At 42.8% G+C, this 17169-nt stretch overlaps 3 protein-coding genes across 8 annotated transcripts in view; 1 reads left to right on the top strand and 2 right to left on the bottom strand.

The window, feature by feature from the left end:
* LOC136312241 (protein mono-ADP-ribosyltransferase PARP15-like) overlaps positions 1-17169 on the bottom strand; it is a 328256-nt gene that overhangs the window by 46629 nt on the left and 264458 nt on the right. The window contains exon 1 of one of the 3 annotated variants that reach the window (XM_066241825.1): positions 3696-4300. The exons of 1 other annotated variant lie outside the window; for it this stretch is intronic. The gene's annotated coding sequence lies outside the window, so the exon portion shown is untranslated. Of the gene's footprint in view, positions 1-3695; positions 4301-17169 lie in introns of those variants that run through there. One more of the 3 variants, XM_066241826.1, reaches the window with a different exon arrangement.
* Positions 10100-16850, bottom strand: DTX3L (deltex E3 ubiquitin ligase 3L). The gene is made up of 5 exons (XM_066241858.1): positions 16658-16850; positions 15579-15793; positions 12247-13791; positions 11626-11843; positions 10100-10759 (listed from the first exon to the last, which is right to left on the bottom strand). Exons 1-5 carry the CDS (start codon positions 16848-16850, stop codon positions 10690-10692), a joined length of 2241 nt encoding a protein of 746 aa, XP_066097955.1. The 3' UTR covers positions 10100-10689.
* Positions 15912-17169, top strand: part of PARP9 (poly(ADP-ribose) polymerase family member 9) — a 40241-nt gene continuing 38983 nt past the window's right edge. For 2 of the 4 annotated variants that reach the window (XM_066241856.1, XM_066241857.1), the window contains exon 1: positions 16912-17035. The gene's annotated coding sequence lies outside the window, so the exon portion shown is untranslated. Of the gene's footprint in view, positions 16569-16911; positions 17036-17169 lie in introns of those variants that run through there. The other 2 variants (XM_066241854.1, XM_066241853.1) reach the window with 2 other exon arrangements.

The raw sequence follows: 17169 nt of genomic DNA, 5'->3' as shown, positions 1-17169 counted from the left end.
AAAGTTACCTCTCCAAATGAAACCAAGTGTGTGCAGTGAGATTTTAAGCTAATAATAGTAATAATGACTGCAATACAATATTGTTTCTTAAATCTAATTTCTTTCTGTCCCTCCTACTAATTTCTAAAATAGAGACCATATTGCGAGCTCTATTTGCACATGTAATTATCATAAAACTTTAACTATAGCTTTAAAACTAACTGGAAATTTGAGGGCACATGCACAGTGATTAAGACAATATACTCAGAAGCTGGAATTTCTAATTTGGAATGTTGACTCAATTACTTACTAGCTGTGCGGCTGTGAGCCAGTCATTTAATCCTCCCTAAGCCCAGATTTCTTCATCTTTAAAATGAGAACAATAATATACAGTATCTAGGCCCTGGCTGGTTGGCTCAGTGGTAAAGCGTCGGCCTGGCATGCAGGAGTCCCGGGTTCGATTCTCAGCCAGGGCACACAGGAGAAGCACCCATCTGCTTCTCCACCCCTCCCCCTCTCCTTCCTCTCTGTCTCTCTCTTCCCCTCCCACAGCCAAGGCTCCATTGGAGCGAAGTTGACCCGGGCACTGAGGATGGCTCTGTGGCCTCTGCCTCAGGCGCTAGAGTGGCTCTGGTCGCAACAGAGTGATGCCCCAGATGGGCAGAGCATCGCCCCCTGGTGGGCATGCCGGGTGGATCCCGGTCGGGCGCATGTGGGAGTCTGTCTGACTGCCTCCCGTTTCTGGCTTTGGAAAAGTACCAAAAAAAAAAAAATAATAATAATAATATACAGTATCTATCTCATAGTGTTATATATTAGGAGATAAAGTATGTAAACACTTAGCATAAAGCAAGCACTTCATAAATGTTAGCCTTTGAAGTACCATAAGTAAGAATACATATTCCCTCGTAGTACTCTCACTGATAGTTAGAAAGCACAACTTTTAAAGATCCATTGTGGGATGCCTGGAATCTCAAAGTATGATACAATCATAATTTCCAAATAAAGGGTTAAAAGCTATTGTCTGTCTTACTAATATTCATAGAGAAAATGATGACAGCAACTTTAGTATAAGGTATTACGTCCACCCTGAAGTCACCATTGGCTTCTGATAGGCCACGAATCAAATCCATAAGCAAAGATAGCCCCTTCTCAGTCACAGAGTCTTGGCTATCATAAAATGCAACCAACAGGTAGGCTTGTGAAGGGTCATTTTAAAATTCGTCTATTTCATCCACTTCCATTCATCCACTTTGGTCACTCTTCTTAAAAGTATTATTTTTGTACTGCGGTCTTCCAACTCACCAATTTTTAGGAAGACAGAAATACTCAAGATGTTAGTTTTTAATATCTGATTTGAGATCTGAAAGACCCTATTCTTTTTTTTTTTTAATTATTTTTATTTATTTATTCATTTTAGAGAAGAGAGAGAGAGAGAGAGAAGGGGGGAGGAGCAGGAAGCATCAACTCCCATATGTGCCTTGACCAGGCAAGCCCAGGGTCCCGAACCGGCAACGTCAGCGTTCCAGGTTGACACTTGATGCACTGCGCCACCACAGGTCAGGCCAAGACCCTATTCTTTATATTACGTGATGTTTTAAGTACTTTGGAAAAAAAAACAGATTTAATTCATTGCCTTATTTAAAAAAACAGGAACTCTTTGGCTAAACTGTCATGTGAAATTAAACATTTTACTTTGTAAAGATAGATTTACTCACCAAATCATAGGGAAACAAAAGTAACAAACATGACAGTACATGATGGTGCTCATCCACTGACACAAATTAATAGAGCTACAGCTTGTTACCGACAAGAAAGAGGTTTCTGTTACTGCATAATGAAAGGGCAATCTACAGAGATAACCAAAATACAAAAGTGCTGCATATTCACCACCACGACTGGGTATGAGTAGGTATTTAGAAACATTATAGGGAGAACAGAGACTTCCATTTTTCATTGTTTTTAACCTGTAAAAAAGAGTCAATTTTGTTGTGAACTTAAAACTGCTCTAAAAGAATTAAAGTGGTATATGGAACTCTCTGCATCCTGTGCTCAACTTTACTGTGAATCTAAAACTGCTTAAAAAAAAAGTCTTTATAAAAAATGAATCTTATGTAATAATTACAGAACTATATAGTTTTAAATTAAGAATAGATAATACAAGAACTACAATATAAATTCCAGAAATAAGCTTTAATCTATCAAAGAGTTTAACATATGAAGCTTTAAGAGAAATAAGAAAGTAGATAATCATAATTTAATAAATATTGGGAAGTTGTTTTTCATTATGAAGAAAATTTCATACTTCATAATAAACACCTAAGCACAATAATATTAACCCCTGATAGGTTTAAAATGTTAACTTTAGACACTCCAAAACTAGTGGAATAAAAGTTCTATATTTATTAGACTAATTGTACCAAGGTGAAAAATTTTCAAACAATGAAACAAGTTCCACAGAAAGCAATTTAAATGGAGTCACATTAAACACTAAAAGAAAAAAAAGAAAATAAGAAGATATCTACAACATAGCAGATACTCAAGAACTGTAGGTTGATAAATTAATACAGAAGAACATAGAACCCTCTTCTCAGCAAGGGCAATAAATTTCTAAATTTCCAAACTGGAACAACTAGACTTGAGCAAATGAAATGGCCACCATTGTTCTTGGTTATAACATCTCAACACATCTCAAGATGTCAGCTGTCTTCAACTTAATTTATAAGTTTAATGCAATCCCAATAAATAAATCCCAGTAAATGTTCTTGACACCGATCATAAAGCAGAAGTCAATCCTAACGTTGATAAGGAAAGATAAGCATACAAGAATAGCTAGGAAAACACAGGAGAAGAGCTCTGTAGGGGGACTAGCCTTGACATTAAAATATATAATATATAACAAAGGCTCTTTGCAGTAGATGAATAAACAAGTTAATGAATAGAAGTTGCAGAAACAGCCAAACAGTATAGAAAAATGTAGTATATAATAATGGTGGTATCTCAAGTTACTGAGGCAGTGGTTATCTTTTTCATAAATTAAACTAATGAAACAAAATAGAAGAACTACAGATAGCAATTTAAATGGATTCACATAATTGGTGTTGGGACAACTGGATACTAATTTGGAAAAAAGATTAAATTAGATCCATTCCTTGCACCATTTATCTATAAGAAAAAAATCCAAATATATAAATATAAAAACTAGAAAAAAAGTATGGGTAATGATATCTTGGGTGTAGAAGAAAGCTTTTAAAATATGACTAAAGTCCAGATGAAATGAAACAAGATTGGTAAATTTTACTACATAGAAAAAAAAAATGAGTGTGTGGAGGGGTAAGGGGTGGGGGAAACCACTATAAGCAAACCCAAAAGACAAATGGCAAACTGAAAGAAAATTTTCATAACATATATCGCGGATAAAGGATCAATGTTTCCAATTTACAAGGAACTTTTTAAAATTTGAGGGGTGAAAAATCTGAGGCATTCTACGGAAAAAGATGTCATACTCCACTCTTCCGGGACAAGTCAGGGTAGTAAGTGCCTCCCTAGAAGAGGGGTTCAGAGGGACGCGGGGTCTCCGCGCAGCCCTGCGCTGCGGGGTCACGCTTATGCCCCGCGCCCGGCGGGTCAGCCCTGTCGCCCCCCTCCCCGCCCCCTTCCCCAGCGCCCCTCACTATCGTCCCGGCGGAAGGGCGCCAGGAAGCGGGGCGGGCTACCTGGCTCCCAGCGGATCGCAGGCTCCTGGTCTCCAGGTCTTTTCGGGGCTTGGAAGTAGTCCTGCAACTTAGTGCGCAAGTTCTTCGCGGGTCGGGGCCTTAGAGCCCCAGTACTATCACACCAGCAGTGGGAGCTGGGCCCAGGCACTGCCGTGCTCAGCCCCGTCTGCCCCCTGGGGACCCAGCAGGCTGGTCCCTAAATCTTTCGCTTTCAATTCTATGAAAACCGCTTCATTCTTGGGTCACAGTCTTGAGGTGGTAAACAACAGCTTCTTCAGATTTATGTCACCTTTTTTGGGAAAGATGTTGCTGTCTGACAAGTCCTGGGCTCTATAGTTCATCAGTGGAGCAGCCTTGGTCAGTGGCATCTGTACAATGGGCACAGCCTTAACTACTTCATGATACTATCATGAAGATTAAATGAAATGAAGTCTGTAGAGTGTCTAGCATAGTTTTTAAAAATCGGTATTCTCAGGGACTTAAGCCCCTGGATTAGGCCTTCCCAGGGGATCCTGAACTGCTGAATGGGGGTCCCTGAAGCAGAGCCCAGGGGAACCGCTGGATCGACGACTGGAGCTCGACAGCTCCTGCAGGTCCATGCAAGGCGGTGCCAGGGCCACTACTCAGCAGTGCAGGCGGCTATGGCCGCCCTGCTGTCCCGGAACTGGCCCAACCAGCCCCCGCGCCTCTTTGTGCCCCGCGGCAAGCAGGTAATGGCAGCTGTTCACCACCTGGTGTTTGTTGGGGACACACGGAGCCTACTGGTAGCCTCTGCTCCCCTCCGAGCACAGGTCCGGGCCGCCGACACAGCAGAAGGCGAGGCATTGAGGACTACTGTGCTCCCTGGCAAGGGAGCTGCCCTGGGCTACTCATCTGGTGCTGCAGCCCAAGAGGTGGTGCAAGCCCTGCAATTCACCAGCCTGCTCACCAGCCTAGTCCCCTGAGGGTCCCTTGACACTGTTGTGCTTTCCAGTCCTTGGGCAACTGCGGGGCTCTGTTTCATGGACTGAAACATTCCTGCTCCTTCCAATCATCTCGGTATTTCACAGACGCATCTCTTCCTCCATCCCCAGTTTTTGTATGAGCCACTTTGTAAAAAAATTATTTTTGTTTAATATCACCACTGCATTGTCAAGGACAATTGCCAGGCCCCCCTGGGGGAGTAAGGAACTGAACTCTTCCTCTTCTCTCAGCCTGGGGTGGAGGTACTTGGTCACGGCACTGCCACCTCCGGAAGGTTGGCCCACAGAAAATCAGATGGCTGAAACCAAGCCACCTGGGGGCCCTTTCTTGTCCTGTTTCTTGGCACTAGAACGTTGGTGCTTCACTGTCAGTTGAGAGTGAGTAAGGATGGAACATTGCCCAGAATGTGAAAGTCTGAAACAAGTCAGAAGGAAGCTGGAGAGAGCTGGGTCTGAGTCACTGGGCATGCACCTCAATAAACCCACCTATCTGGTTTTTTAAAAAATCTATTAGTTCCCCTTTCTCCTGAGCATCCCATTCCTAACCCACACTGCTCTCCTTATACTCTCATCTTCATGAAGTTATACTGGGTCCTTTTCGTGCACGCTAAGACAGGGCTGAATCAGGTCTAGCCTGACAAGACATTATTTAACTCCACTAACATGTATTGCAAGCCCTTAATATGCCTGGTACTGTGTTAAGACTATAAAGGTGAATTGGACACAGATCCCTTCTCTCTGAGGTGAACATGGAAGTAAGGGAAAGTGATAGATAAAATGGCTACTTAGCTGCCATCCCTACAATGTAGGCTCCAAGGAGGAAGAAGGGCTCGCTTACTTAGTTCGCTTACTTTGTAACCCAGCCTGGACCTTTGACCCGGCCCAAGTGAGCCAGGGCGCAAACAATTTTGAGGAGCTGTGGTGCCACTCCAATCCACAAAGGGAAGAAATTGTTTTGCACCAACAGATGCAGAAATAGAAATTAAGAAACAGAAAGTGCTTATCCCCCACTGTAAGGTTACAATTAATTCACTTGTTTATCTTTCTTAAGGGCTTCCTGGCCTCCCCTTTGAAATGCAGCAAGATGTTTATCTTCACAGCAAGATCTGGTAAGTGTCCTTGGGAGCAAACATTTGGGAGGAATCTGACCTTAAGTTTAGGAAAGGAGACAGCCAGTCTTGAATAGGGCTAAATCACAAATCTTAAACCTTTACTTTGTATCCTAAGAAAACCGGGAGTCTGTGAAAGAAATTTCACAGATAATTCCCAGAGGCAGATGGTCCCAGAGGTACCAGGTTGCGGCCGTTCCTGGGAGATACCTGACCCTGGCTGTCATGAATATTTACTAAGGGCACCAGATAGGACCACGCTGATTAGGCCTGTGTTACATCAGAAGAACTTGCAGAGGAAGTGTTCCTGTAGCTGAACCAAAAGGCATTTTCCTGATTGGTCAGAATGGAGCCATTCTGATTGGCTCATGAAGAAGCTGCTGCACAGCTCTGATTAGATGGGAAAAGCCTCAGTTCTATTGGTTGTGATAGGATTCTGGGAACGTCATTATAAGGGTTGGATGAGATAGCAGAAACACAGTGCAGATAGGCAGTTCAGTACAGAGCCAGGTAGTTCAGTGCAGGCTTTCCCCTGAAGTATAGTTTGCATCAGAGAGTTCTATGTGGAAATGACTGCTAGTCTGTTTTAGTTTTTTATTTGAGCCCAGTTAGTCACTAGAAGCCCTTTTTCAGTAGGGATCTTCTTTCTCAGGGCTCATAGCATTAATACAGATATGTATAAGTTATTAGGAACACAAAGAAATAAGTGATTCATAATTTGGAGACAAGATTGAATAAAGTTCCTACAGTAGTGGCATTTGAGACCTTGCATGATGAGTGGGAGATTTCTAAGAGAAGAATGAGGTAGAGAGGCATAAGAGAGAGAGAACACGTAGAGCAAAGGCCATAATAATCAATGTATGGTTGGAAATGCTAGTGGTCTGGTGTGACTAGACTACAAGGCGTTGATGAGGAAGGGAGGGACATGGGGCAAGCAAAGTAGAATGAGAAACCCCTGATGGCCATGTTGAAGAGTTTGAACTTTATTTTCTAGGCCAGTGGCCCTCAAAAGGTGGTCTAAAGACCAGCAGCAGCAGTCACAGTGGGAACTTGTTAGAAATGCAAATTCTTGGGCTCAACTTCACACCTATCAAGTCAGAAACTCTGGGAGTGAGTCTTAGCAATCTGCATTTTATTGAGCCCTCCAATGATTCTGACACAAGATCAAATTTGACAAGCACTGCCCGGAGCATCAGGGAATCACTGAAGGCATATCATCAATGAGATCAGAACTATTTTTTTTCAAAAGGTAGTTTGCAGTGGGAGGAGGAAGAAAGATGGGGACCGAGAGAGTTGTTAGTGGAAATTGTCATCATTCTGGTGACAGAACTACGAAAATGCCAACTGGGTAGTGAGATTTGAAGTGAAGAAGGAGAGGCAGGACCGGTGATGATGGACAGGTGGGACTAGAGGGAGAACTCAGAGGAGTTCCCCATTAGATTACATTCTAATGTACTACAGCCGTAATATATTTTCCATTGTCTGTTGTTTTCCCAGGAAATAAAACTAAGCATCCTTCTCTATAAAGTAAGGCATTTCAACAACATGATTTCTGCAGTCCTTGCAGATCCCTATGCCCAGCAAACGAAGCTGCGGAGGGACCTGCTATGTCTTTTCAAAGCTCTTTGTGAAGCAGTAGCTGGGGTGATAACCCGTGGCATTGCACCCTCTCACATCTTAGTTGCCCTCACTTCCCTTTTTATTCATCCTTTCACAGACCTGGGCTTGATTTTTGCCTAAGGTTCTGTGTTTTAGAGGACTCAGAGCCCAATCAATAGAAAAAAGCGCCCAACTCCCATATGAAAATCAAAGCAAAATCAGTACTACACCATACATAAATATAAGGAAGTACCACAAAGGTTTGATTTTTCTCCTAATGACTGCTTTGATGCTGTGATTTATAATAAAAATATGTATTTGGACCTGACCAGGCGGTGGCTAGAGCATCAGCCTGGGATGCTATGGACCCAGGTTCAAAACCCCGAGGTCACCGGCTTGAGTGCAGGCTCATCCAGCTTAAGCATGGGCTCACCAGCTTGAGCACAGGGTTGCTGGCTTGAGTGTGGGATCATAGATATGACACCATGGTAGCTGGCTTGAGCCCAAGGTCACTGGCTTGAGCAAGGGGTCACTGGCTCAGCTGGAGCCCCCTGGTCAAGGCACATATGAGAAAGTAATCAATGAACAGCTAAGGTGTCACAATGAAGAATTGATGCTTCTCATCTCTCTCCTTCCTGTCTGTCTCTCTCACATGTGGAAAAAAAAATAATTTTTTTTTGGTCTTTGTCCTACTTTGTGGCACAGACCTCCAAAGACCCTTGGAATTTCCTAAAAGCTGAGAGTGATAAAAATATCTTTTATGTTAATGAGGTGACATATTAACAAGGTGACTAAAGGCATGACCTGATTGCTAGTGGAACTAACCATGATTAGAGAATTGGAACTTTCAGTTCCCCCCCATGACCTTTAGGGCAGAGAGGGGCTGGAAATGAAATTAAATCACCCATGGTGGGTGATTTAATAAATCATACCTATGTAATGAAGCCTCCATTAAGTCCCAAAAGGACAGGGTTCAGAGAGCTTCTGAGTCGGTAATCAGTGCAGGCAGTGGAATGCCCAGGGGGCCTGAGGCTCCATGCTCTTTCCCACATGCTTTGCTCTGTGCAGCTCTTCCATCTGGTCGGTTGTTGCTGAGTTACATCCTTTATAGTTCAGAGATAATCTAATGAGTAAACTGGTTTCCTGAATTCTGGGAGTTGCTCTAGAAAATTAGTTGAACCTCAAATTTATAGCCATTCAACAGAGGCCCAGGCATCTGAAGTGGAGGGCATTCTTGCAGGGCTGGGTCCTTAACCTGTGAGCTCTAATGCCGTCTCTTGGTAGGCAGTGTCAGGATCGAGTTGAATTATAGGACACCCAGCTGGTGTCAGAGATTGCTTGGATGTGTGTGGAGAAAACCACACATTGGAATTGGGTACAGAAACTTACTATCTTTAGGAAAACATCAAATATTTCGATGTTATTTCAAATTCTCTTTTTCCTTTGGAGAGAAGGGTGCCCTGATTTGCTGGTGTCCAGTGAACCATCCGGGTAATCCAGCACTGTCACTGGAAAGGTGAAACAGAAACTCTAAGAGCAAGAAGGGGGCACGTATAGCTTGATGGGGTGTTGTAGATGCTTTCTCTAGAAGGAGAGAAGAGATGAGACCTGCAGCCTACTCTTACTGTTGTCATATTCTATGTGTTAAGGAGGAAATAGATTAAGAAATGTGATTTTCACAGCTGAAAGTGACACAGCCAAGTCAACAGTAGTTTTGTTGGAAACCACCAGAATCGCAGCCTAAAAAAAAAGAAAACAGGAGTGGGGAAAAAACAAAGACAATCTGTTCCTGATATGGATATAACTTTATTTAAAGTAGATCCAGATGATAATACCTTCCACAGAGCAAAAGCAGCAATCCAAAGGCTCAGCAACTACTGACGCCATTAAACTGTCTATGCACACACTACATTGTAATCAAGGATCTAGGCCTAAGCAGGAACCAAGCTTTTGGTTTTTTGAAGCAAATTTAACTAAAAGGTTAATAGACAGAAAACAACTAATCATAACAGTAAAGACTAACGAATCACCAAAAATTAAATATATCATCTGGTTTTTTTAAAAAAGGCCTATCATTTAGTTTAAGCTTTCTCAATCTTCTGGACAAAGGAAAAGATTCTGGGTTTTTAAGTTCTTCAGGTAGGACTTCTTTGAAGGCAAATTGCTGGGAGTGCTGCATAGGAAGAACACATGTCTGAGAGAAGCCCAGAATAACAGAAACTTCTCAGCCAGCTCCACAGAGAAGTCCCGCAGTATGGGAGGTGGAATATAGCTCTGGCGTGCAGAAGCCTTGGAGTCAGACTATCTTCTTCAAATCCCAGCACTTCCACTTCTTAACTATGTAACCTTTGTCGATGTATCCTCTCTGTGCATCAGTTTTCTTAGTCATAAAATGGGGATACTAATAGTATCAATCACACAGATATAAAGATCTTATAGAAGAGACAAAAGACATCCACAGTAAATATTAGCTATTACCCTCTGACCAAAAATGTGTGTATGTATGTGTATCTTCAGGAAAATAAAAAGACATTTTGTTCATCGTTTTTGGAGAGAGTCTGGGATGTGGATAACCAGATAAGAGACTGTTTTCCAAATCAGTGGCGAGGACTCCAGAAATGGCTTCCTTACTCTTGCCTCTGCTAAAGATCTAGGGAGCATACATCCCTCTGCTTAGGTATTAGCAACCTAAGTCAGGCAGCAAAAATGTATTAAGCACCAGCTGTATACCAGGTTCTTTGTCATGAAAAATATTTATTTTTATTTATACTTATTTTATTCATGCTATTTATTACCAAGGGTTGCCCAATCTCTGCTCCTGGACACTTTTCTGGCCCTGAGGGAACAGAACTTGTGTCTTTTAATTTTCCATAACCAAAGCTTCCCCTTTCCCCGATTCACACAAGGATATTACCTTTAGGGTACTTAAAGGGCAAACAGACCAAACAAAAAACTAACGGGCCACCCCAGCGATGGTAATAAAAAGAGGACCAGTTGGCAGCTAGTATTTCAAATGAAGAGTAAGGAAAATGATTTCAAGCCTACAGCACTCCATCCCCCTATTCCCCCAATAATGACAAAGAATGAGGCATACAACCTCTGCAGCAAAAATCACACAGATCTTTGGGGCTTTCATCTTCCATAAAAAGTAACACCTGGGAAATGACAGAAACCAGATTCTTACTCTTACTCAAACCCCTTCAAGGGGAACATTTTTAAAAGGTGTTTCTATTGATATTAGGATTTAGATTGGCATTTACTCTAGTTCTTCAACCGTGTCTTTTGAAAGCTTGGCTCACAACAGACGTCCTTCCAGCATTCTTCTTACTCAATTCCTTTATCTTTCAGCTCCCGTTTGACGCGTGACAGATAATTGGGATCAGGGTAGCCATAGCTGCAGAAGGAAAAGCCTTTTAGTTTCATCACACATGGTTTTAAAGAATCTGTACAGTAGGATCCTGGCACTAACATTGTGTTGCAAACCTTAACAAGCAATCCTGAAGGCAGTGGCTCAGATGTGAGTCATTTAGCTAGTGAGTGAGCCTCGCTGTCTCTGTAGGATCTGTCTTCCAACAAGACTTTTTTTATTTTCAGTTCGTGGTAAGCACTGACTCTCATAAAACCATACTATACTATATTTTATGTATAACATGTTATAACTATTATATAAAATATAGTATAGTATATATTTTTATATTTTATATATAAAAATGTGGTATATGTTACAGGAGGATTTTCAAATTTGGAAAATTTGCAGAAGTCTCAAGATCCTTCTGAATACTAAGGGTCTGAGGTATTCTATCTGACTTTCATTAAAAACAATTGGAGTGCTTATAATACAACTTCCACAACATTCAATAAGAGTTTCTAGAGTACTATTAACCAAGTGAACTTAGGATTTATATGAATCGATGGGAGGACAGGGTAGAAGAAAGGATGATTTTAAAAGAAAGGACAGGACCTATCCTTCAAATAAATAGGAAATCTCAAATCAAGTCATCTGAGATATCATTAAACTTGGATTCTGAAGACCCCTGCCTTTTGATGCAAAACTTAGTAACTGTATGATACTTTGTGGTTGAGAGTGTGGAAAGTGATGAGAATTAATCTTTCTGCCTTTGAAATTAATATCTCTCAAAACATTGAGCTGTATTCAATCTCCCTGCTATAAAGAGTCCCTTATAGTCATATCCTCAAATTGCCATATCTTACAACCTCTAAATTATGTTTAGCAATCATTATATTTCAAGAGGTTCTCACTTTAGTGGGCCGCCATACTGGGACGTTTTGTGGTGGATATCATTCCATGTAATGACATTTGAGAGTCCTGAAACTCGAGAATCCCCCACTGTAAAAATAAGCTTTTGATCAAAGGCCTTCTTAAGCAATTTCAAAACCTCCCTTCCTTCTTTGTTATCTGGCAAGTATGCAATTCGATTTATTCCATTGTATGGCGTTCCTGGGTTTGGGTGCTCTTCCTGTATGAAGACAAAACAATGTCACATGAAAACATGCCTGAGTGTAAATTTTACTTTATAAATAAAGGTGTACATTTGTAGATAGAACAAATCAAAAACAAACAAAACTACTGAAAGTTTGCTCATATTCCCAATAATTCATATTTCTCTTCTTCTCTAAATTCATGCTGGCAATACCATTCACCTTCCTGACTCCTCCACTCTAACATATTATCAGCACCCACCCTCCCTCTCCCTTAATAGACAAAAAAGGTAAGTTATAAGCAAACAGTTACCTTTATCACTGTTTAAAACCATTGCATATGACCATGGAAATAAATTCCTGGGAAATCCACTAGCTGGCAACAGTCTCTGGAAATCCTAGCACACTGGAAAGAAACTCATGGACTTCAGAAACACTTACTGTTTGTATGCCTCCTTCCATAAAATAACTAATCACAATGGTGCCACAGGAGTCATAACCTGGAAGCGAAGACCTTTGGGTACGGGAAGTCATTGTTCCTTTTGGTTGATTCCCTTTCTGGACACCGTAGGAAGTCTGGCACAGAGGACAGACTGGCTTAAATGTCAAGGCTTTGGTGATACAAGGGGCGCAGAATTCATGCTTGCACTTTGGTAGCACTTGCTTGTTACTCATGAGATCCATACATATGCTACATATGTCCTCTTTCTTGTCCACTCTTGACGGCCCAGAACTGGCAGAGCCCTGGGATGTTGGTGAAGCTGTTTCTGAAGCATTATTATCAATGTCCATGGGTGTTATATGATCCTCATTCCATTTCTCTCCAGCTAACGGGGACACTCCCCCTATTTCTAAGACATACTGCTTTGCCTTTGCAAGGTGATTTGGCAACCCAATAAGAGTCAATGACTCTTGATTTAATAAAATGTGTACACTTGGATGCCTTTTGCTAAAGTCACCCATGAACTTGGTCCCATATAAGTCTTTTTTCTTCTTGCCCAAAGGCTTCAGTGAAAGAACTACTGTCATCAGCTGACACGAAACATGCTGATAGGCATCAATGAAACTTGCACAAGCATGCACAGACAGATCTAATTCTTTGTCCTTAGGTTCAAATAGAATGCAGGTTTTCTGATTTTTTTCCCAAACCTTACTTTGAGTGTTGTACTTTTTCTCTATCTCTGATATTGCCTGGAGTAATTCAGCTTCTAAAATCTTATAGTGAGCTTTGTCAACTTCAATTGCATTCATCACGCATTTGGAAGTCTGTATTTTCACAGGTGCCTTGACACGACTTTCGGGGATTCGGGGGGCAAGAAAACGTCTGGCAGCTGAAATGTCATCCTGAGTCCCCAAAAGAGTTAATTCTCCTCCATTCTCCTTTATAAGAAGCTTTGTAAACCGGTGACTCAAATCCTGTTTGATTTTATTTGCCTTTCCACGGTCTGCTAAGGCAACACATTCCTGCTCCACACTTCCTATGCACTTCTGAAATTCACTGACAAAAGACTCTTGAGCTGCTTTAAGGTTGCCTGGTTGACTTGAGGTGAAGTCTAAAGAGACCACATTCAGAGAACTCTCCTGAACTTTTATCTTTATACCAAACATTTTCTCTATTGAGTCCATCTTTTTAGGATGAGTATATGTGAAGTATTCAAAGAGAGCCGAGGGAACTTCAAAACAGTTGCTTTTTCCTTCTGAGTTGGGTTTTGGTTCCGAGGGAGAAACCCAGCTGTTCTGGTCCTGGTGATGGAGGGAGTTCGTCTCTGTTGTCAAAGGGGATGATTCAGGTTTCCGCTCACTTTCTAGGAGTTGCTCATTCAGGAAGTCATGTATTTTTTCAATATCTCTTAAATCACCACACACCTTCTCAATTCCATTGTAGCCCTCCATTTTTCTGACATTGGGGCAGAGAGTGGTTATATGTTCCCTCTGCTCTTTAGAGAACAGGTTACAGTTCAGGTCAGCTGTGACAGTAAGGAAGATCTGAAATTTTAAAAGTAACAAATGAAATCCTTCAGACATCCAAGCCTACAGTCTCCTCTTCAGAATGTCTAAAGGTTAGAGAAACAACCATAATCTCCTCCCTTAGCCGAGGGTGATTTCTTTCAAATCTTTTTCACAGAGGATGTTGCACACGGCAGCCCAGAGGTTCAGAGCCCTGTCTTGGGGCCTTTCCTCTTGTGCTTGCATTTGCCTAGAACATTCTTGCCCCAGAAATCCACTTAGCTAGGCTAGCTCCCTTACTTTGTGTATGTCTCCATCAGATGTTACCTCATGGAGAGGTGTTTCCTGATAGCCTAAAACAGTGGTCCTGTCAGTCATTTATCCTGCTTTACTCTTCTTCCTAACACATATCACTGGAAGACATCTTTATTATATGCGGCTTAAGTGTCTGTTTGTCGCTGATAGCTTATTGGTTGCTTGCGTAACTGTACTAGCCAATGGGGTGAAGTTGCCACGGCTGAACGCAAATTGAGCGGGTCAGGGGGAAGGTGAACATTTGTTTGCATTGGCAATCATCTGCTTTTGAAACAATTTAAGGCTGAACGCAAATTGAGCGTGTCAGGGGGAAGGTGAACATTTGTTTGCATTGGCAATCATCTGTTTTACATAAAAACTACGTCTTAACGTAATTTCTTTTAAGAATGCCTCCTAGAAAATACAGCACTGAAGAGGAGAGAAAAGGAGCTAAAGATGCACAAAAACGGCTTTCTCGACAAAAAGAAACCACTGAGCAGAGAAAGACAAGGCTTGCTTCAGTCGCAGAGCAAATGCATCTTTCTCGGCAAAATGAGACTGATGAGCATAGAGAAACAAGGCTTGCCTCAGATGCAAGACAAAAAAGCCTGTCTCGACAAAATGAGTCCTGTCAAGAGTTTGTGAAAGAACAGACTAAAAATAATTGATGGTCCTCTGCAAGGCGAGCTTAAAAATGATGGAAAGATCTACACAAGAAATGTTGTGTACAAAGAAATCTTTGACATGTGAATTAACATTTTATTATTTAAATCACCTTTATTTATTGAGCTAGCGGTGGCTCTTAAGAAATGTACCGCCAGTGGTTTCCTTCATTGCACTCTACTTTAAGCAATCAAGCAAGTAGAAGGGGGAAACCCCGTGGGGCACTAAGCAAAGGGGCGTCCTCACTGCCTGCCCTGGGTAATTCAGTTTGAATTAGCAGACACCTTTGCACAAATCATTTTAATTACAATTTATAATATCTAGAACAGCGGTCATTTAGTATGACCACTGGGCTTTCTAGTTTTATTATAAATCCATTTGTTTACTATTAGTGTCTGTTTCCCCCATTAGAATGTGAGGTCCCTGGGGGTAGGGTCTATTGTGTTCCTGATTGTATCCCCAGCTTCTGTGACAGTGCCTGGCACATAGTAAGCAGTTGATATTGATTTCTCAAATGACTCCTTGCATGGCTGGCTCCTTCTTATTCAAGTTTCAGAACAAATGCCACCTTAGAGAAGTCATCTCTGACTCATGGTCAGAAACAGCATCACTTCCTTCCCCTTCCTTGCCCTGGCCACGTCACTCTCTAAGGTATATATCACTCTCTGAAATAGTTTTATTTGTTTGGTTTTCTTGCTTACTGTCCTTCTGGGTACCACCCCACTCCCAGCAGGGACTTGTTGTCCCCTGTGTCCCAGTGCCTGGCTCATAGTAAGTCCTCAGCCAATAGTTGTTGGACCATACGGAAAGATACGGTGACTGGAGAGGAAGTTGCAAGTACATACCTAGCTCCTTCTCTCAATACTCACCTTTTGGACAGAGGAATTCACAGCATTAGGAAAACGTTCCTCATTTGGATGCATCTCACCAGACCTTGCCTCGTCTTGTGATTGTGTTTGTACTTGAGACATTCTGGGTCTCATATTGTTCTCTATTGGATTTTCCTTGGGTTCCAGGAAAACAGTCACACATTTGTTGTCAATAGAAATTTGGTGATTTCTTTTTTCCAACACTCTCTCTTTAGCTTTAGTGAGAGATCAAACACATACATACACATAGATACGAGAGTAATCTCAAATAATCCTCTTATTCATGCATCTGTACCCTGCCCAAGCACCCTCCCAATAAGGGCTGCTCCCCGCATGCTGGGATGGTGTGTTAGTGGCAGGGGATATGAGGCACCTATTCAAAACTCTCAAGTGGGCAGCTTCAGTTTACTGTACAAATGAAAGCTCAATGATAAGGGAACATCAACAACTCATTAAAAGTCATGTCTCTGAAATTGTCTTGGTTTCCCTTTTCAATCACATGGAATAATAATCATAAAGTAGATTAAAAAAACCCAGGAAGTCAACAGTGCAGACTCAGAAATTTGTAAATACACATATGTGCTCACTGACATTCATAGAAAAAAGCTAAAATAAACCCAAATGTTCACATTGTTTCTCTCAGGTGCCCTTCTTTGTTCTTTTTTTCTCTTTTCTACAGTGTTCATGTTATTTTTGTAATCCTCAAAAATAAATCAATGGAATAATAACTTAAAACATAAAAGTGGAATGCCTAAATGGCAAGAGGTGACAGGCATCTGGGGGAGAAAGGTGTTCTTCTGAGGGCTGAGAAAGATGAGTCAGGATGAGGATGCTGGAAGGTGTCCACTTTAGGGTGCCATCCAGGACCAGCTCACCCACTGGGCACTTCCGGGCTCTCTCCTCCAGTGTGGGCTGTGTCTCCTGGCAGCAAGAGTCCCTGGTTCCTGTCCCCTGAGACAGCGCCATACTTTCTCCAGCCCTCTCTCCTAGGTCAGCTCGCACTGGGTGTCTGCCTGGAATCCCGCGGGGTAGGGCCCCAGAAACGGCCTTTGCACCCCCAGCCCGGGCCTGCGGCTCACCTGCCCTTTCCAAGAACGCCACCTCGAAGGTGCCCTCGTCGTTGGGGCCCACGGACCGGACGGTGCACTCCCCGCCGCTCGACTGCCGCAGGCTCTGGAAGTAGCTTTGCAGCTTCCGACGTAGGGGTATCGGGGGGCCGGGTTCCAACACCCGCACGAGCAGTGGGGACGGCGAGCGGACGGTCGAGGCCATGGCTTTCCGCGTCAGGGTGGCGCAGCGGCTCGGGATGTTGCTGGGCCCGGACGAAGGCCGGGGTGCGTCCCGCCCCGCGCCCGGGGCCGCAAAGTTTCAGTTTCGCTTTCCCCGAGATCCCTCCCTATTCCCGGCAGAGCCGCTCCCCCTCCAGCCCTTGCCGCCTTCCCTCCTGCGGTCCGCCGGTGAGTAGGTCCCCCGTCCCGCGGCCCCCGGGCGGTGGGCGACCCCTGCGGGCTCGGGCGGCGGGCGGGCGAGAAGCGGGCCCCAGCCCCAGGGCCAGGTCCCCCTGTGAGGATGAGCCTGGTCAGATGCTGAA

This window comes from Saccopteryx bilineata, chromosome 8 (genome assembly GCF_036850765.1).
Source record: "Saccopteryx bilineata isolate mSacBil1 chromosome 8, mSacBil1_pri_phased_curated, whole genome shotgun sequence".
NCBI lineage: Eukaryota > Metazoa > Chordata > Mammalia > Chiroptera > Emballonuridae > Saccopteryx > Saccopteryx bilineata.
This window is presented reverse-complemented; position numbering and strand designations above follow the sequence as displayed.